The sequence below is a fragment of the Spermophilus citellus genome (assembly GCF_964194105.1).
Source record: "Spermophilus citellus genome assembly, chromosome: 2".
Taxonomy (NCBI): Eukaryota; Metazoa; Chordata; class Mammalia; order Rodentia; family Sciuridae; genus Spermophilus; species Spermophilus citellus.
In genome coordinates, this window is record NC_138183.1 from 10,394,672 (window position 1) to 10,411,031 (window position 16,360).

The window sequence follows — 16,360 nt, forward strand, 5'->3', positions numbered from 1 at the left end:
AAGGTGGTGTTGGATTTCTAGATGGTTTTGCAGTGGCCATAAAGACCTGTCATCTCGCCTCCCCGCTTTTAATCTCCTCCATCCCATCGCCTCCTCTCAGCCTTGTCTTTCTGTGAATATATCAAGTACCCTCTCACCTCAGTGCCTTTCTGCTTTCTGAGCCTTTGGCCTATGCAATTCTTGCCCCGATTATTACCCTCATCACCCTGACAGATCTCACCATCAAAATACCCTAACCCCTTACCTTGCTTCTGTGTCTCTCAATACCTTCTGATATGCTACATATTACTTACTGTCTTCCCTCTGAGGGTAGATTTTTTTTGGTGGGAGGGAATGCTCTGGGTGAGCCCTGGGCCTTGAGCATGCTAGGCAAGCATTCTACCACTGAGTTACATCTCCAGCTCATGACAGTATTTGGCACATCAGTAATTACTAGACGAATGAATGATCAGGAAACCAAGTAAGACAACATAAAATACCAAATATACTTTTGGGGGAATGTCCAGCCTCATGGTCAACCAAAAGAATACAAATTGAAACCACATTGGGCCAATTTATATATCCGGGTATGTTGCAGATGATTTAAAACGCATGACAGTCCAGGAGCTCGAGGCACTTCTGTGAGTCTCCAGAATCTCACTCCCTCAAGGGAATACCTCTTGAGGAAACAAAGCTTATTCCAGCCTTGTTTAAAAATGGGAACCCAGAGGCTGGGGTTATAGTTTTAGTGCCTAGTACATGCAAGGCCCTGAATTCAATCCCTAGCAACACACACACAAAAATAATAATAATAATAATAAAACTGGAAACCCAGCCACATAGTAAGATATAGGTCTTCCCCTAGAGTTATTGTCAAAACTACTATTAGGAAAACTAGAAATCTGTGAAAACTGATGACAAAGTATTCAAAATGCTAATGATTCAATGGAAGACTTGGAGATTGGAATTAGAAGTACACAAGAGGGGCCTGGGGTTGTGGCTCAGTGGCAGAGCGCTTGCCTAGCATGCGTGAGGCACTGAGTTCGATCTTCAGCACCACATAAAAAATTTAATAAAGGTATTGTGTCTGTCTGCAACTAAAAATACATATTTTTTTAAAAAAATGTACACAAGTACTGGGGATATAGCTCAGTTGGTAGAACGCTTGCCGCAAATGTACAAGACCCTGGGTTAAATCCCCAGCACCACACAGACCAAAAAAAAATGTACACAAGAAACCCTCATTTTGATATGTGACAGTTGTGAGATTTTGGAGAAATTTTTATTTAAAAATTCTTCCCTGGGGGCTGGGGATGTGGCTCAAGCGGTAGCGCGCTCGCCTGGCATGCGTGCGGCCCGGGTTCCATCCTCAGCACCACATACAAACAAAGATGTTGTGTCCTCTGAAAAAACTAAAAAATAAATATTAAAAATTCTCTCTCTCCTCTCTCCCCCTCTCTTAAAAAAAAAAAGAAAAATCTTCCCTGGGCTTACTTCTTAACTGCAAAACAAAAATTAAAATTCCCAGTCTGCAATTCGGCAATTTAGGAAGCTGAGGCAGGAAGAGCGCAGGTTCAGGCCAGCTTGGGCAGCTTAATGAGACCCTGTCTCAAAATGAAAAATAAAAAGGGCTGGGATGTAGCTCAGTGGTAGAGTACTCCCTAGCATGTACAAGGACCTGGGTTCAAATCTCAGCACCGCAGAAGAAAAAAAAATTCCTGTATTGCTGATTACAAAATTTAATTGGAAAAATAGAAGTTAGCATTCCTAGTGAATAATGGAAGGTGTAATAAATTTTATTCAAGGCTCATAATGCTAATTAGCTTACTAATTTAAAATAAAATAAATGACATAAAACCCAGTGTTGGTGAATTGTGTAGAAAGACTGGTCTTTTACACTGTTCAAAATAGCACTACAAATTATTATAGTATTTCAGTAGAGCAATGCTGATGAGCACTACAAATTCTGGCTCAAATAGCCTACTTGGGGATCATGGCTATGTAATAGACTTTTTTCTTTCTTTGTTTTTGACACAGTGCTGGGAATTGAACCCAGGGCCTCCTACAAGCTAGGCAAGCCCTTTACCACTGAGCTACATTCCCATAAATAGAATTCTGAGGACAAAATAATGTTGTGCAGAGCTGTTCCCAGCTGTGCTACCCTCAAGCTCAGACCCAGGTTACAAAGGTGGTTGGGCAGTAGTGCAGCTAAAGAACAGGGTGACATGGTGACCACTATGGTACCTGAGGAAGCAGGGGAGTGGAGAGTGGCAGCATGGGAGGGAGAGAGCTGAGCATGAGCTTCTGGGGAGGGCATCTCGAGGCAGAGGCTTGTAGCAGGTGTTTAGGGAACCCAAGCAGATGTATTTGTTTTCATTCACACCTTGGAAATAGTCAAATGTGCCTCTAACAACTGGGTGTGGGCTGGGTGGGGGTTTATCTCAGACCATAAAGCAGATGCAGCAGAGGATGCTGGAACTTAAGAAGACGCTGCAGAAGGAGCTGGTGAGTGCCCATGCCATGTACCCACCCCCCCTCTTTTCCCCGCTCCCATGCTCTGGTTTAGGTCATCCTGGGGTCCTTTGCTGCCTGATAGTGCTCCCCCAGTTGTTTGCCAGGGGATCTCCAGGAGGTCAGGTGTGGGCAGGTAGAACAGCAGTCTTGGGCACATGCCTGTCTTCTCTGTGCCTGTGTCCTCACCTGCACGTGGGGCTTGCACTGGGAGTCCTTGTAGTAGTATTGGTACAGGGTGTATATGGCAATGTTTGGATCAACATGGGACAAGAGCAGCATCTTTGTTCCAGGCTGGGATGCTCATTGTCTCAGGGACATGTGTCCGGAAACATGACCTTATGCCTTCCTAGCCATCAACCCTACCCGCAGGAGCTGAGCCTTCCTCAGACTCTGGTGCTTTCTTCCAGGTTGGGGCCCTTTTGCCCTGTAAGGGGCAGGTTAGGCAGAGAGCAGCAGGTGATCGCAGCTGGGGCCAGGGAACAAACACCTCCCCCCACTTGTGATTTTCTACCTGTCTTGGAGGGTTCAACTTAACACTTTTCCCATTGGTTTGTCAGAAAATCAGACCCGACAGTGAGCTTTTTGAAGTCCGGGAAAAGCCAGGCCCTGAGATGCCAAACATGGCCCCTTCTGTCACGAATAATGCTGACTTGACTGATGCCCGGGAGATCAACTTCGAGTACCTTAAACATGTTGTTTTGAAATTCATGTCCTGCCGAGAATCTGAGGTAAAGAGCTTCCAAGCTGCCTTTTGGGTATTGAGCCCAGCCCTGCTCGTAGCTTCCCACCCAGTCCACTTCCTTCCCTCCCCCACCTCCATGTTCCATGTAGATACTTGGCCATTTCTCAATCAGCAGTGGCCTGCTGATTGAGCCATAGGAAGGTAGAGACCACGGAGGAAACTGGCTCATAGGGGGAGATATAAGCTCCACTTTCAAATCTTAACTTGGATGCTAAGGCCAGAGTCTTGGGAACAGAATCCACCCAGCATTCCTGAGTACTGCCAAAACAGCAGAATAACTGCAGAGGATGTTCTCTTGGTCCTTCCAGTCCCCAGAGTGAGAGATGGGGTGGGGGGGGGGGACAGAACATATCATTGCTGACATACTTTAGAAAGTACAAACTTCAGCTACTTGTCCTTTACTAATCAAAACAAACAGGAAATGCTGTCCCATTTAGTCCCCTTACTTTCTGCCCCCACCCCACCAAGCAAAACCTGTTTTGTTTCAGGCTTTTCACCTTATAAAAGCTGTGTCAGTGTTGCTGAACTTTACACAAGAGGAAGAGAACATGCTCAAGGAAACTCTGGAATATAAGGTAGGGTTCTGATCTGCTGTTTCAGCTGCCAAACACTCTAGTCAGACATCCCAGCACTGGCAAATGAGACCAGCCCCTGGAGGCAGGTAACCAGTCACAGTTGCATCATCAGCTGAGTTGCTTTTGGATGATGAACTTGATCTGAGTACTGAGGACTTCTTTTTTGCCCAAATGTACTGCATTTGACGAGCAGACTGTATTTTTTTGGAGCATTTTTGTTGATAGCACTTCATCAACAGCATCACATTTGGCATAGCACTTTAAAAAAAAAAAAAAAATTCTGGGCTGGGGATGTAGCTCATTGGTAGAGTACTTACCTAGCATGTGCAGGTGCCCTGAGTTTGATCCCTAGCACAACAGCAAGAAAATTTTTTTGAAATCACCTGCATAAATGCTGAAACAGAAAAAATTATCAGCAGCCGGGTATGGCGGTGCAACCTCTAATCCCAGCTACCAGGGGAGATAAGGGCAAGAGGAGAATCACAAATTCTAGGGCAGCTTTGAAAACTTAGCAAGACCCCATCTCAAATTTTTAAAAAAGGGCTAGGGATATAACTGAGCAGAAGAGCACCCTGGGTTCAATTCCCAGTTACAAAAAGAAAAAAGAAAAACTTACTTACAATTCTATTACTTTGTTCTCATCACCTCAAGTTTCTTTCCCACACTTAGAATGGGGCTCTCAGCTCTGCAGACTGGTAACTGGAACCATCTCCATTGCTTTGTTCACAGCCAGTCAGGACAGCTGGAGGTTGGGAGCAGGGACTCAGGGAAGGTGAGGGGGCTGTTTCTGCTTCCTCAGCACCCAGTCCTGCTTCTCTTCTCAGGAGCCTTTTCTGTTTCAAACACAGATGTCGTGGTTTGGTTCTAAACCAGCTCCCAAGGGCAGCATCCGGCCGTCTATTTCAAACCCTCGGATACCATGGTCCTAGAGGGAACACCCAAGGATGGAGCTCCGTGGGTTGACATTTTTCTGTGAAAAGAACACTGACACACCAGCCTGAGTGGGTTTTTAATCACTGTAAATGCAGTATTTTGTACAAGCGTCTAAATATTGTTTACAAGACTTTAGACTACCTTCCTGCAGGCTGACATGAACCGCAGGAGGGAGCTGATCCTGTTATTCTGGTCACCCAATGGGGAGGGTCCCAGCACTACCCAGACGTCCAGTGCTGCTAATATCCTAGCCCTGGCCAGCACACAAGTCCTCTTAACATTAGCACGAAAAGCTGAAGCAGCGATCAGTATGTCAGGTTGCAACTGACTCATCATGTACAGGTGATGTATAGAGGCGACGACAGCCCTTTGAAATGGTGCCCAGCAGGCCAGACCCACCTGCTTCTGCCACAAAAAAGCCAACTCCGTGAAGGTGGCTTTTAAAAGTCCCCTTCCGTTAGCGTATTTTGGATCAGTTGAGTTAGGAGAGGCTTTTGACCCTTCCTCTTGAGAAAACATCATTTCACTTTGTTTCCCACACCACCTAGAACTTGAGATGTGTTCATCTTTAAGGTACTCTGGGGCCAGTGTGGATTCATGAAGAATATGCAACTTTCTGACGGTGTCTCCATTTTACTTAAGAGAACTATCAGTCAGATAAAGAGATTCTAAGTATAGTACCAAATACACTCAATTGCCTTTTTAATGAATGTACTTATCTTGGATAGGTTGCTGGTAAACCATTTTAAACTATTTTTTATAGCTAAATAGTTCTTCACTATTATAAACATATCTTCTGTATTATAAAATTCATTTAACTGGTGTTCTTAAAGGAAGATCAAATCATCAAGAGGAAATGTTTCTATAAACAGGATTCCTGTCCCTCTGTGATTCTATTCTCCGAAGAAGCCGTGGTATGTCATCAGCTTTGCTCTAAATTCTTACTAGCACTGCTTATCACACTTAAGGATAGTCTGCTTTATTCAACCAGAGCAGCAGCTGTCCCTTCTTCCCTCAGCCTTGACCAAAACATTGGTGGCAGCCTGCCTTGTATGTGGAGCCACTCTCCCCATCACCCTGCCCCCCTGTATTTGACACTACATTCATGTACAGCGTCCAAACAGGCCCAGCTGGCTGCAGTACTTGATAGCACACACATGCCTCCAATAAGAGCTGGCAAAAACTAGTATTCTTTATTATGCTTGTTCTGGATAAGCCACAACATGGAATCTAAAAGGAAACCATTTACTGATTTATAGTTTGATAAAAGTTTCATTGATAAATAAAAAACTACTAATAACTGGAGCTCCTAAATTTATTATGTCATGTATCTATGTAAAATTGTTCCTCAATTATGCTTAAGGTCAAAATACATATATATACAGACATACATAAAATATATCTCACAGAAAAACAAGTACTGGCAGTTTACTTCATTTCCATGAAGTACCAAGCCAGGGCAGCAAGACCTTACTTAGCCCAGCTCCGGCTCTCCCATGCAAAAGAACCATTCTCCAGTTACCTACCTCCTTGTGTGGTCCTTCCTGCAGATGTCTGTCCCTTTAGAATGCTACTTCCCACCTAGTGGGGACATGGAACCAGAGCCCCTTTTGTTTGCTAACTTTGATGAGGAAGAGGTAGCTTCCTCCTTTTCACCTGTTCCAGGAAAGAATCCAAGGGGACTGATAGTTCATGGCTTACCAGAGGCCGCTACAACATTTCTGTGGAAGCCTGTGCCACTCCCTGGCAGTCTGAGGGGTGGTTATGAGGCCTGTTATGAAGTCCAGTAGCTTAAGACAGCTCCCTCTGACTAGGCTTTCCTCCTGCATGTTGAATTTCCTTCAGCTTTAAGAGGAAGAATGGAGTAAATATTCCAAGTGATTTAATGCACTTTTACTTTGTATAAAACTTTCTGTGATACAGTATATATATATATATATATATATATATATATATATATATATATATATATATATATATAGCGCCCTTTATATGAGCATCAGACCTTGATCCACATGCTCAGTGTTGTAAAATAGGAACTGTATTACCTAAAAACTGCTGAAGAAAATTCATTTGTGGTGCAATACACTTTTGGATTAAAGCTCTTCAAACCAGAGACAACTACAGTGGGTTTTACTTGATATACCTTGGCATTTCTTGACTTGTTAAATCTAACATACTGTGTCTTATATTTAATATTTCAAGGGTTGAGGTTTCAGAAAGAACTTCCCCAGGCTGGGCTTTTGATTACATGTGATTTAATGGTGCCAACAATCTAGTCTTCCCTCCCAAGCATCACATGGTTCTGCAGAGGAGCTGGGGAAGGCAAAGGCTTGTAGTTAAGTCACTTTGGTCAAAGTCTATATCCAAGGCCTGCCTGACTGAGCTTCAGGAATTTGAGTAAGGGTCCTTTAACAGAATGCAAGTTGTAGTTACACATGCTGAGAAGCAGCTCTTCTAAGAGACTCACCGTTGGTGGTTATGTAGAACAAAATTTTGTTCTTTTTATATCTGTTGGCTGATTGCTAACTGTTTCTGGTAGTTCTTTAAAGAAAACTTATCATTATTCCATAAGATTCCTGGAACACAGCAGACCCAGCATCAGGAGATATGACTAGGTACAGCCAAGGCCTACTCTCAAAAGACTCAAAAGTGTAATCACACAAACTGAAGACTTTTAAAGCCTTGATGAATTAGTAAATGTCTGGCACTTTATTAAGTTAAATAAGCTCCAAAATTACATACAAATCAAATGAGTAAGAAACAATAAATAGTTTTTCAACAAAACACCTCTCTGAAGCATCCAGTGACTCTGCAGCCAAGGCTTGCTGAAGTTCTGTGTGACAAGAGGCCTCCAGACTTCCATGCTCTCTCCCCAGGGATGGCTGGACAGAAAAGCACACCCACCCATTCCACATGGAGTTTCTAGAACAGTCAAACTCTCATTCATGACCAACCCATTCATTAAACTTTTTACATACATGAAACACACCGCAATGATATACTAATAAGCCAAGAGCTTTATTGATGCAGCAGGCACTTTACAATGAACCCAAGAGAGTCCGCCTTCTCTGGGAAGACAGGATGTCTGTACAAACTCTCAGGTTTTTCCACTTCAAAAACACAAGCTCTCCCTTTCACCGTGGCCCTTGGATATGCACCTACCCAAATCATCCCTCCCCCATTTTAAACAAACAGGCAGTGCACACACAATGACCAACACTGGCCAGCCACTCTGTAGACAGTTCTGCATCACTCTATAGCGATGTCAGTTCTGCATCACTTTGTAGACAAAGGCAGACTCTCGGATCCTGCAAAGGATTTAGGAAACAGTAAGATGATTTCTCCCTCCACCTCAAAAATAAAATACATTTCAGCCGATTTCAGCAGATATGTGTCCTGAAATACTTAGTTGGGAGTTCCTAGGAAGATGGTCCATTGTCAATCCCTTCTTCACCAGCCTGGGCATCCAAAATTCTTCTCAAGGTAACATGAGTCTTTTTTTTTTTAAACAGTCTTTCTTGCTGTAAGAACTCTTATAATGGAGCCTAGTCCTCCTACAGCTAAGGCCTGTGGGGGCAGGAAAAGGAAGCATGTCAAATGAGACCTGGATGACCAAAGGGGAGATGGAACCATGCATTCCTGGACCTAATCCCACTGTGTCACAGACCCTCTGACAAAGGATTTCTGCGAAGGAAAACAAGTTCTAGGGAAGGCGGCTTGTCTGGAGCTGAGGGTCCCAGGAGCTGCCAGCATTGGGGCAGTAGAACTGGCTTGAGAACACAGTCAAGAGGCACACGGCAGAACACAAGTTTCTCTCAGGACAAGCTCACTGCTCCCAGCCTGTCAGCACTTCCCAAGAAAAAAAATGCACACCACCCCACAGGGCCAAGGGGATGAAAGGACCTGGCTTCCATGCCACACAGAGGGCTTGCTCACTCTCCTGAGCAACAAAGCCTCCTGCACCTACCGAGCCACAGCAAAGGGGCAGCCAAAAAGGAACAGCACACCTACCAGCAGGACTAGAGGCCACAGCCAGCACCCATAACCCAGCACCATGGCTACATGAGGATCTAACCACCAATAAGGGAAGCATTTTCTTTTTTTTTTCTTTTAATTTTATTTATTTACTTATTTTTTTAGTTCTCAGCAGACACAACATCTTTGTATGTGGTGCTGAGGATCGAACCCGGGCCGCACGCATGCCAGGCGAGCGCGCTACCGCTTGAGCCACATCCCCAGCCCCAAGGGAAGCATTTTCAAAACTCAATGCTGGCTTCCTAGGAAGGACAGTGTGTTAGCCAGGTCCTCTTTAATGGCAGGCATGCCCACTGTAGTGTTATAAGGAGTTGGAGGTTGGGAGGGCTACAGTAGCACACAAGACAAGCTTGACACAAGGCCTTTTCCTACCCCACAAGCCAAGGGCAGACACAGCTTTTTTTCTACTTCAAGTGGATTAAATGACCATCAAGGTTTCTGCCCATGGTCCCTATGGGTCTGGAGAAGCCAGAAAGGCCAAGGCAGGAAGCCCTCAGAATAGGTGGGAGGGTTGAGCCTGTATTTCTAAGATCCCTCCACCCAACTCCCTCAGTAGCTATCTCCACCAATGCAAAGAAGGTATCATGAAGCCCCACCCAACCAGCATGCCTCCCTCCTACCTTACCATGCCATGGCACCTGCCCCCATGTCCTGCCTGGCATAAATCAGCAGCTAAAAAGCAATAGCAACCATGATTACCAGAGACAACAGATACCTACCAGGTGCTTCTGTGGAAAAGCAGGTGATCGTATATCCGGGATTAGGCCTGTCATTCTCATTGGCCCTCAGACTAGCCTAGGTTTATTTTGGAAAATCTGGCCTACTGATTTGAATGCTGAGGCATGTCAGCAGGCTGCCTGAAGGGGGCGATGTGTTCACGTACCTTTTCGTGCCACTGGAGTAACACTGCGCTGCTATTTTCTGTGGGCTTCTCAAACCCTTTATAAATGTACTTCATTAACAAGTCAATGCCATTTCTGTCCAGCGACTGCACAGCCTGCTCAATTTCACTGCTTTTAAAGTTTGTGAGCACTTTCAGCACTATACCCTGGGCTCGTTCCTACAAAGGAAAGAGAAAGGGAGTGAGGTCCAGAGCCACAGCCCAGCCACAACCAAACTCACACCCACAGCACCTAATCAAGTGGGCAGAACTCACCAGAAATCTGCTCAATTTCAAATTCATCTAGGACAGTTGAAAAAAATTAAGTAGGCTAATTTTTTAAATTAATTTCAATGTTACCCCCTTACTTATGCCATGAAGTTATTCTACTTATTTTGGGGATTTTTTATGACATCAGCAAGGCCTCAGACTCCACAAGATATAAAAGCAGTGAGCTTTTCTTTTTTTAAAAAAAATACTGGCTTACTTGGCTGCAGCTCACCCTGAACATACCCAGAAATAAAGGGGCTGTTCCCCTCCACCACTGCAAAGGTACAGCTGCTAGGTTACATCAAGATGCTTTCAGAATCCTAGCTGCAGGGAGGCCCCTCTCCCTGCACCAAGTTTTAGATAGCCTCAATGATGCAACAGCATAATTATATTTTTGCACCTAGTTTTTAAAAGGCAGGAAGTGCAAAAGCACTTAAAATCCTTATTATGCATATAAAGCCTATTCAATAGCTATAAAAGCATAACCACTGATAAGCCCCACATGGCAGCTCATTTATCTGTTTTGCTAATCATCAAGGGCTGGGCTAAGTTCTAGCCCCATAAGGCCCTAGGGAAAAGTCAGTGTTTCTTTGGGGAGCTTTTATTATAAACATAACTTCAGGGCTAGGAGCGTAGCTCAGCAGTGCCTAGCAAACATAAGCTCTGGGCATCACAAAAAAAAAAAAAAAAAAAAAAAAATCACAGCTTTGATGTCAGAGGAATCTCAACATACGGGGAGTGCCAGGAGACTTCCATGGAAGTACTACCCAGTGCCACTGTTACTCAGATGAAGCAGACACTGTCCAGAACCCAAGGAGCTCATGCTCCAGCAAGACAACTGCAGCCCTGGTCCCAACAACACCCAGCAGAGCTGCGGCACAACCCCCTTTACCTTCACAGCTTGATTCTTGGTGTTGACTGGAGAGTTCCGCAAAGCTGCATGGAATGCCCGAAGCATGTCCCCTGTGCATCACTGCCAGTTAAGGATGGCTAGGCTAAAACATGTCCATGCTTTTACTAATGAACTCACTTAAAAAACAGCTCAAAAGCAGAGTGAAAAGGGATCTAACACATTCCACCCATCATGCACTGATGGCCTCCTCCAAGTGGGCATAGCCTGTTTACACCTCAATCTTTTCTGAGCCTCAGGGAGGGTGAAGGGCACCTCTGGCGACCCTAAGCCCTTCCTTCCACCTCCCATTAAAAGCAGCTGTCCTTGAGGAGTAGCTTACAGTAAAAAGTGATTAAGCTTGCTTGTACCTGTTTAGTACTAGGCACCATATCTGCCCTACTGGGTCCTCATGGCAACAGTGCACATGAACTAGAAGCCACTCTCAAAGAATGAAGGCACAAACAGGTCTAACTCTTGCCTAATACAACTACTAAACTACTAAAGAAATCAAGATGTGCTAAAATTTCTATTTCCCGGGTCAATTAAGTCCCAACTTTTTTTTTTTTTAAATTGTAGGTGGACACAATACCTTTAGTTTACTTATTTATTTATATGCGGTGCTGAGGATTGAACCCAGTGCCTCTCACCTGCTAGGTGAGCACTCCACTGTTGAGCCACAACAACCCCAGCTGAAGTCCCAACTTCTGTGAGAAACTTTTGCCAATAAAATGAGCTGATCTCCATTTCCCTACTCCCCCAAACTTAGTTGGAATCCTGACACCACATTTTTTGCTGAATTCTGAATACCCAGCACACAAAAGAAAATTACAATCTGGGTTAGGTCCCCAAAGGTGACACCTATTTTAAACTGAATTACATCAGCCGACTTTCATTTCCTCATGTGAAACACTGGCTGCAGCCAAAAAGCTTCAAAAATAGAACAAGGAATAGCTCTGCCCAATCAGGTCTTTACTCCTGCACATGCAGTGATACCCACATGTGAACAGAGAGAGCCTCTGGTGCAAAGCTTAATTCCCAGCTTCCCTAGTGTGGACTCCATCTTGACGGAGCTGCGTCTATGCCATTCAGGCAAGCCACTCCCAGCCCTGGCTCCAATCCACCTTCTACATTGGAGCAGCAGCCCACCCCTCTTTATCTTTCAGCTCCGGAATTCCTTTTAACCAGCCTTACAAGGGCCAATCCTAATACCAACCACTGATAACCTCTACCACGCAGTTTTGTTTTTTCCTGGTACTAGGATTTAACTGGGGGCACTTAGTCACTGCACTATATCAGGCCCTTTGTATTTTCTATTTGGGGACTGTAAGTTGTCCAGGCTGGTCTCAAACCTGTGACACTCTTGTCTCAGCCAATTACAAATGTGCACCACCATGCTAGGCTCCTTTCTTCTATTATGGTGTCCTCAAAGCAAAAGGCAAGGTCCCAGAGGCTTAATAAGACATATGGGCTAGCTCACTCTTCACTTCAGCCTAGCACAGTGAGCAATTAGTCAACAGGATGGATAGGGAAGGGCAAGGATGATACAATTAGTGGATGAGGACAAAAAGTCACTGTTTTTAATGTTAAGTCCCTGCAGCACTAGTCTATCAAGGAAACAGTGCAGCCAATGACATAGGAGAGCCTGGAGCCACTTTGGAGAACTTCCTTGTAATCACATATCATTTATGAAGCTGGCCTCCGTACCCTTCTGGCTTTTAGGCTCATTCAAAGAACAGGCTGTGACAGCTGGGGGAAGCTTACCCAGCCCCTAGTCTCTTTTCTAGATTATTCTCAACCATGGTACTACAGATTTTTTAGACCACATGATTATTTGATGTGGGATGCATCCTATAATTAAGCATTATAGAATGCATTTCAGCATCCCTGGCTTCTATCCACTAGATTCCAGTAACACCCTAAATTGTGACAATCAAAATGTCTACAAACATTGGCAAATTTCCTGAGGGGCTGGGGAAGAGTGCAAGATCATTTAAAATCCTGCTTTAGTCCTTACTATAAGGACCAGAATTGCTTTACTGAGAAAAGGTACTATTGCCACAAGGCCTAGGACCTGGTCCAGGCGCTTTTCACATAATTTTAATTCCAAAAACCCTTTGTGACAAGAACCATTATTTCCATTTAAAAGGTGATGAAACTGAGGCTCTGAGAAGGAAAATAACCTGCTTAAAAATCAAAAGTTAGTTTATCCAGCTGGCCTTCAAATGCAAGCTTTTTTCTATTTGTGTTACTGGGGATTGAACACAGGAGCCCTCTACCACTGAGCTCCATCTCCAGCCCTTTTTATTTGTTGAGACAGGGTCTCTCGCTAAGTTTCTGAGTTTAGCCTCAATCTCATAATCCCCCTGCATCAGCCTCCTGAGTCACTGGGACTGCAGGTGCACTCCACCTTGCCTGGCTCAAGCTCTTTCGACAATCTCTTGCTGCTGCTCTATCACTGTCCAAGCTGTATGTCTGGGCACACTTGCTGGGTGCCCAGTGTTGCTCCCATGGAACTGATGAGGCCAGCATGGCTATCTTTTGTTTAAGAGAAGAGGATGCTGAGGTTTAGAGAAGGAATGTGACCTATGCAAGGTCACCAGAGCACAACAAAGCAGATCTGTATTGATACACAGCCCATGTTCTTTCTACTTCTTCAGCATGATCTCCCACCATGACATACTTCCCACACACTCCCCAGTACTACCCTGAAACCGGCCTCTCTCTCAACTCCTCCACCTCAATCAACCTCTCTCCTATTCCCCTAAGACTCTTAAGAGGTTCTATAGTTTAAATTCAATGACCTAATACAAGTCCAATACTTGGCACATGGTAGGAATTCAAATAATAGTTCCTTCCTACTCCTTACTTTGGCCCACATTTGCCATGATTTCAGTTTTCCTCATCTGCTAACCTCCTTTTTCCCAATTCCAAATAGTATATACTCTTCATAGTAAGGTTTCTGGCACTACCATTAGTGGAAAACCTATTAACCCCTGCATGTTAATAGGTTTTATTAAAGAAAAAGAAAAAACCTGCCTCAAGAAACCCAACTATAACTAGCCCTGGGCTTAGGGAGACATACCTTCAACAAGCCCTTGTGGCAACAAGACCAAGGCAGCAACTGGACCTGGCCTTGGTCTCTTCACCTATGGAATGAGGGTTCTGGACCAAAGGCCTGACCCTGGAGCCTTTTCAGCACTGTCTGCTCATGAGGCAGGCCCTGCACCAAACTAGAGAACCAACCTTCCCTTCAGGGGGCCCTCCTCATGACCCCATTTCACCAGTAGGGAAACTGAGCAATCTGGAGGGAGCAGGAAATACAAGTTTCAGTGTTCACCTTTGAAAACACATTCCTGTCCAAAGAAAGTCTGAAGGTTTTTGTTTTAAAAGCATATTGGAGGAGCACTACAGAACTCCTCCCAAAAAAACAGTGGGCCTGATTTTCCAAGCTGAGTCAACTGATTAAACACCCAGAACCTGATTTATATACAGCAGGAGCCTCCAACCCTGCCCTGGCAAGTGTGGGGGAGGGGAACACACTTCCTGTAACACCATTTGAATAAAGAAAAATTCTTCCTGTGAGAATAAGTCAGTTTCCTGTGCTAAGGGACCAAGCAGGCTGTGACAATCACCTCTATTTTTAATCTTCTGTTCTAAATGCTTGTTTTCTATGGCCACAAGAACCGTCATTTCTAATCTTGGGGCTCTACTTTTACACTTCACTCTACACTGTATGGTTTTTCTTAGCTCTAAACTAGTAGGGTATTTTTTGCACGGTTTCCTGTACAAGACTCCTGGGGGAGTCACAACTCACTTGTTGAGCTTGGCTGGGACCGTGAAGGTCCAAAGCCCAAGGTGTTCGGAGAAAAATGAAAACAGGTGAAAAAGGATGGCATCAAGCCGACTCTTGGGTAAAAGGCGCACAATCTCAAGACTTCAGTGCTGGGCTAAGGCTGCAGCCTTCATTCACCCCTTGGTCCTTTCTTCCCCGCAGTAAGCCACCCGCCCACCCACCCATGCTGTGCTGCAATCGCGCCCAAGAAAGCAAATAGGTAGGCCCATGACGGTGCCCCCACCGCCGGACCGCTCAAACACTCAGAGGTGCTCGCCTCGGCTCCTCCCGCCACCGTCAAAGGGCCTAGGTCCTGCAAGGAGGGATGGAGTTATGGGGCGCCCAAGGCAGGGTCAGCTTGAGAGGATGAAGCGGCAATGGGAGGGGGACCCGCCGAGGGAGCCTGCACACCAGGGTCCTGGGGCCGCGTGGGGCTGCGCTGCTGAGGCGGCGGCGCCAGGGGTGAGGGAACTGAGGGAACGTGGGCGGAGGGCAGCCGGCTCGCAAGGGAATTGAGAGTGGCCACAAGGGGCCGGGGTAAGGGGAGTAGGAAGGCCGGGCCCGAGGGGCCTGAGCCAGGGATGGGGAAGGTGGGAAGGTGAGAAGGCGGGGCCGGAGCGGCGTCCGGCCGGAAGGGAGCGCTTAGGCCCGGCGCCGCGCCGGGGAAGGATATTGCCGCAGCAGCCCGTCCACCTCGCTAGGGTCCGGGCCTGGCTCTCCTGCTGCTGCCGCCGCCTCCTCATGCTCGTCCACGAATTTGTTCTCATCAAACTCGTCGATGTCCACCCGACGGAAGCGCGAAGACAGCGTGTTCCGGGCCATGTCGGGAGCTCGGAGCCTGCTTCAGCCGGCTCCGCTCCGGGCCCGACCGCGGCTCCGCTCCGCTCAGCACCGGCTCGGGCTCGGGGGCGGGAAGCGGCCGCCCCGTACCTCCCCCGCGCGCAGACGCCGCCGCACGCCCACTTCCGTCCTGCGCCGGAACCGGAAGCTCCGGGGGGGGGGCTCGACGGGGGGCGTGCCGACGTGATGGGACGGCCTGACATGGGGGGGGGTAGTGTTCTTCCCGGCAGGTACCGAGAAAGCTACTCTCATCTCCATTGTAGGGAGCGAGCGTCCCGTGCACGCACGCACCTGGCATTGTGTGCGCCGTAACTGTGCCTCCCTGCCTCCGAGGAGACTCTGGCCCAGGGAGGCGGGCCCGGGGCGGCCACAGGCGAGGTCTCCCGACGTGGTCACTGCCCAGACCCGAGGGACACCGAAGCCGGGATGTCTTTCTGGAGCGCCGGGTAGACTTCTGCGGCCTGAAGGAAGTAAGAGTTCTTATGCCCTGGGGAGTGACCAGAGAGGGAGTCCCTAAACCTGGGAGCCTTGACTACCACCACACTGAACCAGAGGAGGTTGCCAATGCTTTATACACAAAAGTGACCCTACTGTTAAAGGAGCGGGAGATTTTAAAGACGTTTAAAGTGTATCCAGGGGGCTGTCAAGACTCTTGACAGATTTTACCTTGGGCATGTCGCAAGCTTGCAGTATATAGCATTCACCATGGCCCTGCGGGTAGGGGGCCAGGAGAGGTAGATGACTCCGTTGCCACCATACTGGCCCAAAGGGCTAATTCCGAGTGTGGAGAAGTTCTGACCAGACAAGTGCATCTTAAGAAGCTGACTTCCCAGAATCTGATGGAAGGTGAGGAGGTTAGGACAAA

At 46.4% G+C, this 16,360-nt stretch overlaps 2 protein-coding genes across 6 annotated transcripts in view; one reads left to right on the forward strand and one right to left on the reverse strand.

The window, feature by feature from the left end:
* The window catches only part of GOLGA1 (golgin A1), a 56,644-nt gene extending 50,596 nt beyond the window's left edge, over window positions 1–6,048 (forward strand). For all 5 annotated transcript variants that reach the window (XM_081312000.1, XM_081312004.1, XM_081312003.1 and 2 more), the window contains 4 exons: window positions 2,425–2,484; window positions 3,051–3,221; window positions 3,724–3,810; window positions 4,659–6,048. In XM_081312000.1, coding sequence (XP_081168126.1) covers window positions 2,425–2,484; window positions 3,051–3,221; window positions 3,724–3,810; window positions 4,659–4,739 — 399 coding nt within the window. In that variant the 3' untranslated portion in view covers window positions 4,740–6,048. The remainder of the gene's footprint in view (window positions 1–2,424; window positions 2,485–3,050; window positions 3,222–3,723; window positions 3,811–4,658) is intronic.
* Window positions 6,049–8,016: 1,968 nt separating this feature from the next.
* Window positions 8,017–15,645, reverse strand: ARPC5L (actin related protein 2/3 complex subunit 5 like). Its single transcript, XM_081312051.1, has 4 exons — window positions 15,328–15,645; window positions 10,824–10,895; window positions 9,665–9,841; window positions 8,017–8,313 (listed from the first exon to the last, which is right to left on the reverse strand). Exons 1-4 carry the CDS (start codon window positions 15,475–15,477, stop codon window positions 8,251–8,253), a joined length of 462 nt encoding a protein of 153 aa, XP_081168177.1. The 5' UTR covers window positions 15,478–15,645; the 3' UTR covers window positions 8,017–8,250.
* Window positions 15,646–16,360: the final 715 nt, after the last annotated feature.